Source organism: Corvus brachyrhynchos, unplaced genomic scaffold (assembly GCF_000691975.1).
Source record: "Corvus brachyrhynchos isolate BGI_N302 unplaced genomic scaffold, ASM69197v1 scaffold45, whole genome shotgun sequence".
NCBI classification, from domain to species: domain Eukaryota; kingdom Metazoa; phylum Chordata; class Aves; order Passeriformes; family Corvidae; genus Corvus; species Corvus brachyrhynchos.
In genome coordinates, this window is record NW_008238361.1 from 1,196,352 (window position 1) to 1,201,636 (window position 5,285).

General features: G+C 54.3%; 1 protein-coding gene across 1 annotated transcript in view; it reads right to left on the minus strand.

Annotated features, from left to right (window-relative positions):
• The window catches only part of FMNL2 (formin like 2), a 51,435-nt gene that overhangs the window by 15,589 nt on the left and 30,561 nt on the right, over positions 1-5,285 (minus strand). The window contains exons 10-14 of the mRNA XM_017736019.1: positions 4,572-4,646; positions 2,830-2,940; positions 1,669-1,818; positions 787-888; positions 86-395 (exon numbers count right to left, since the gene is read on the minus strand). Coding sequence (XP_017591508.1) covers positions 86-395; positions 787-888; positions 1,669-1,818; positions 2,830-2,940; positions 4,572-4,646 — 748 coding nt within the window. The remainder of the gene's footprint in view (positions 1-85; positions 396-786; positions 889-1,668; positions 1,819-2,829; positions 2,941-4,571; positions 4,647-5,285) is intronic.

Below are 5,285 nucleotides of genomic sequence, written 5' to 3' on the forward strand. Positions count from 1 at the left end.
GGGTGCTCAGGCCTCGGAACTGCCCAGAGAGGTTTGGAGTGCCCATCCAGGTGCCCCCACAGCTGGGATCTGCCCCCTTCCTCACCTGCCTCGGGTGACCCTGGCAGGGTGGGCAGGGGGGGTGGAGGTGGGGGCAGTGGCACTGAGGGGCCAGCTCCGGGTGTGGCACAGGTCCCTGGCACTGCCTCCGCTCCCGCCGGCACCATCCCGGAGCCCAGGGCCACGGGGAGGATGGAAATATCCCCATCCCCTTTCTTCTGGATCTTGATGGTTCCCTGCTTCTCCAGCTCGTGGATCTTCTTCTCCAGCGTGGATTGGCGCTGGATGGCTTCCTCCTTCTCCTTCACCATCTTCCTCAGGGTGTGAACCTGCGTGTTTGCATCCTTGTAGATCTCCTGGAATGATGCAGACACAGGGAATGTACATTCAGAATTCCAGAGGCCAGCAGCAGAACAGCCTGATCCAGACAGGGGCTTGCACTGCATGTGCCCAGGGCAGCCCCTCCAGAGGAATTCCGGATTCTCCCACCCTTTGGGACCTGCACAGGTCCAAAACTCCCACCTGGAATGCTCCAGATGTGGACAGTGAGATGTGTCCATCTCACTCAGTGATTCCTGGCACATCCAAAGGGATTTATGTCCATCCTTGGAGTGCACACACAAATAATTCCACCAGAAATCTGCCCCAGGCTCTAAATTGGGAAGCCAAGAGAATTCCCCTGCCCCAGATCCGTGATCTCCACTCCCTGCATCCTGCACCCAGCCGGGGCTTCCCCGTCCCACTCACGCGGATCACGTCCAGTTCTTTGTTCCTTTGCATGAGTTGCTTTTCCAGTTCCACAATCTTGGCCATGGCTTCATTCTCCGTATCCTGGAGCTTTTCAGATAACTGTCCAGCACAAGAGAAATGGATTAAAGAACTGGAAAATTGGGTGTTTATCCATCAAAACAAGAGGTCACTTCTTGGAGCAGCAGCACTTGATAAATTATTGATATTCCAGGAAACCCTGAAGCCTTTCCTTGGCAAGAGAACAGATTCCTGCTTGAGATGGGAGACATCAAGTTGGAATGGGCTTGGAGCACCCCGGGAGAGTGGAAGGTATCCCTGTCAGGGCAGGCGGTGGCACTGGATGAGTTTCAGTGTCCCTTCCAACCCAAGCCATTCCATGATTCCTACAACACCTCAGAGGGGCAAACATTGCACAGCAAGAACAGATTTATTCCAAGTGATGGAAACACAGGGATGGTGAGAGAAGGGAAAGCCTTTTCTCATTTTTAAAATATGGAGAACTCCCTTTTGTACTCATTTTCCAAAAGCCAGGCCACGTCTCCCGGCCTAAAGGAAAACACCAAGGTTTGGGACAGCAAACCCTGAGTATCTACACAAGAGGATTTTCCAGCCCCTTCCCTCCTGATCCCCTGTTTAAGGCACAGCCAGGATGGCTTTTCCCTCTATTTTGGGCCTGCTCTGCCGAGGAGTTGGAATTCTCTGTGGAAATCAGCTCTCGCAGCTCCCACACCTGTGCAGAGGCTCCCTGTGCCAGGCGGGAGCACAACCAGCGCCTGATTAACCCCCAGGACACAGGCCCAGCAATCCCAAGGCTTTTTCCAAGGGAACCTCCCCCCAAACCTGGCCTGGCAAATCCAGAATCCTGGTGGCACCACTCACGTGGGAAAGGTTTTCTTCCAGTTCTTCCACCCTCTCCAGGGCTGCGTTCTTGGTCTCCGCGTCCTCCAGCAGAGCCCCCACGTCGAACACGTTGTCCAGGTAGGCCTGGATCTGCACCTGCAGCTTGTCACTCTCCGTGTGCTTCAGCTTCTGCACAGCCCAGGGGACACAGGGGACACAGGGGACACAGGTGACACGGGTGACACAGGGGACAAAGGGGACACAGGGGACAGCGGGCACTGGGACAGGCCGGGGGGCAGGGGGAGCTCAGGGCACTTCCACCACCCAGGGAAACCCTCTGGACATCAAACAGTTCAGTTAACCAGGGTCTTCTCTTCTCTCACTCCAGGGGATACTGAAGCTTCCCTGCCCATGAAGGGCTGGAATGAGAGCTTTAAGGTCCTTTCCAGCCCAAACCATTCCATGATTTCCTCCGTGTTTGCTGGGAAAGGCTCTGCCTGGTCCCCATGGACTCCCCAGAGCCACCTCCAGGCCCCAAACACACCCATGGCCAGTGCAGCCATGTCCAAACAAATCCCACAGACCCCAAATCCCTCTCCTGATGGATACTGAGCAGGAATCAGCAGGGACAAGTCATTCCCATGCCAACAGGAGCAGCGTTTCCATGGATGTGCTCCTGAGGACAGGGACAAAAATGCTGCCTGGAGAGGTTGTGGCTGCTCCAATCCTTGGAAGTGTCCAAGGCCAGGCTGGACAGGGCTTGGAGCAGCCTGGGATAGTGGGAGGTGTCCCTCCCCATGGCAGGGGCGACTGAGAAGCTCCTTAGGGTCCCTTCCAACCCCAACCATTCTGGGATTCTACGGAAAACAGGAAAGGGGAAACAAAAAAGCATCTTCCATCTGACAGACAGACAGCAGAGAAGTGCTGGCTGTCAGAGAATCCCAAAGGAGAGTTTTCCAGCCTGGAGAAGGAGGGAGCCCCGTGGCTGGAGCCGGGGACGTGGCAGGGCGAGGATGGCTGTGGTTCATCCTCCCTTTGTTATCAGGCTCCGGATTTAGCTCCAGGCTGTAATTCCAGCTGGCTGCAGCCATTCCCCTCTGGCCACCGCCCCTCCAGCTGTGGCACAGCCCAGAAGCTGTGGGGTGAGGGGCCCGGGGAGGCAGGAGGGGGGATTGGGAATGGGAGCAGCTCCAGACTCACATCCAGGTACTCGTCCAGGCCCAGCTTGGTGAACTCGTACTGGAGGTGCACTCGGAAGTTCATGTCCTCCACGGAGTGCACCACGATGTTGATGAACTGCATGCAGGCCACCTGCAAGGACACCCACAGTGAGCCCAGGGATCCCCAGGGACAGCTGGAATGGGATCTCTGGGATCAGCACTGGAACAGGATCCCCAGGAGCGGGATGGGAACGGGCTCTCCAAAGCCAGACACTTGGTTACTCCAAGGGAAAGCCAGGAGCTGCTCTCCTGAACTGCTCTATTCCCAAGCCAGTGCCGGATTTGGGCTCAGGGAACGTTTGTTTGCTGGGATAAAGGGGAATGAGATTCCAGGAATTAAGTCATGTCTGCAGGGTCACCTTCCCGGAGCGGGAATGCTCCTGGGCCGGAGCAGGTGCCAGCACCAGGCCCTAAAATACCAATCCTGGCTTTAAACAGCCTGGAAAAGGGAGATTAATCTGGGCCTGGGTTTAAACAGCTGTGAAAGGGAGATTAATCTGGGCCTGTAAAAGTGAGATTAACCTGGGCCTGTAAAAGGAGATCAATCTGTGCCTGGAAGCCCCAGTTTAGGAAAGGGGACTTGCACAAAAGGAGCTCTGGTGGTTGTCCAAAGCACATTTCCCAAGCTGAACAAGGACCAGATCCCAGGGATTGGCATCCACACCCACCCCAAGCCAGCCAGGGGAAGGCAAAGGCTCTCCAGGGTGTGAGATGTGGGGAAATCTCCTGTGGAGTGGCAGGAATTGGGGTACAAACCCCAAAATTTGCCCTTCCCTTGCCATGTCCTGCTGTGCCCAGGTACCCCCAGCCCTCTGAGGATCCCGTCTGTCACCCCTGGAGCTGCTCCAGGAAGGAGTTTCCCTCATCCTTGCTGGATTTCTCATGGATATAAGCCCATCCTGTGAGCAACACTGCAACAGCAGCTTCCCATCATCCACTGGAATCCTTCCCAGATTTCCAGGAGGAACCTGAGAATTGAAGCAACCTGATTCTACCCACAGGAAAAGCCTCCAGGAGACTCCACATCTCTGGGTCTTTTGGTGGGAAGAACAAACTGGAGGCACTCCTTGGATCACCAGTTTGGTACTGGAATTTGGCCAGTTCCCTGGGATTTGTTCCAGGGCCCAGAGGAAAAATGGATGGGATACATCTGTGACTCCAGGCTGGGGTGCCTTGAGTGAAAATGCAAGGATCACTGGAATTTCCTCTTTTTCTTTTTAAATCCAAGGAATTTGCCAGCCTGTCTCCCTCACACCACCTCCTTTTCAACCTGCTGGCCCTCCAGGCTGTGATCCTGTCCTGGAGACATTCCTGGAGCACTCAAAGCCTGCAGGAATCGCCTCACTGGTGCTTCAACACCTGATTTTTGGCAGAAAATGGTCTTTTACACAAAGCTCAGCGCTAAATTGTCATCAAGTGCAACAGAGGCCTCAGAATTCCAGTGCTGGGGTGGGAAATGCTGCTCAGAACGGACCCACATCGGATCCAAGCACTGAGCAGGAGTGCAAGGGAGATTTTTCCTGATTAAAAGCAGGATTTCAGTTTCTCACACCCCAGCACAGCCTCAAACCCCCAGCTCTGGGAGATTTTTGCCACCAGCCCCGTAACCAGCACTCCTCCAACCCCCTCCCTGCTGCCACAGCTGTGCCTGAGAGAACAGGGCCAGGCCCAGGGAAGGAAAATGATGGAAAAACTGGGGAGTTCCTGGAAAATAACACTCGCCATGAAGTCGATGTTGTTGTCTTCATTCCGGAAGTGCTCCATGAGCTTCTCGAAGCGCTGCTTCTCCCCACACACCTGAAAACAAGCACCACACCTGGGGTCAACCCCAAAAAGAATTTCAAATACACCCCTCTGCTTGTTCAGGCCCTCTCCAGCCAGGTTTTCCTCCCATTAAAATACCCTTCAGCCCAAAATAATTCCATGTGGATGCCTGCAGTGTGAGCCTGAGCAGCCAGGTACAATTACTGCACATTTGTAATTAGAAAATCTCTCTTTTTATCTCTTTATCCGTGAGTGGAAGGAGCAGGGTTGCACCAGGCTGGGCCACAGCTCAGAGCTGCCTTTTCTCTGTAATTAGGGAGAAACCCAAATGACAGGGAGGGAAAGAAGAGAAAATGATCCCTGGCTAAAGGAGGAGTGAAAATAAATCAGCACAACAAGCAGCTGGTGGGAATTCCAGAGCTGTGGAAAGGGGTTTTGGCAGGAAACAAAAGATCCAAGATAAAGCAGCTCCCTGGATATTGTTTCAACCTTAATATTCCCAGTAGCTTCTCTGGGAGGTTGGAATTCTCTCTGTCAGTCCTGCTCTCCTCAGCACACAGACCTGGAGTGATCCACAAAACACCCACAGAACGGCAGATGCGCTGGAAAGGACATTCCCATCCCTGGAATGTTCCAGGCCAGGTTGGAGCGATCTGGGATAGTGGGAAGTGT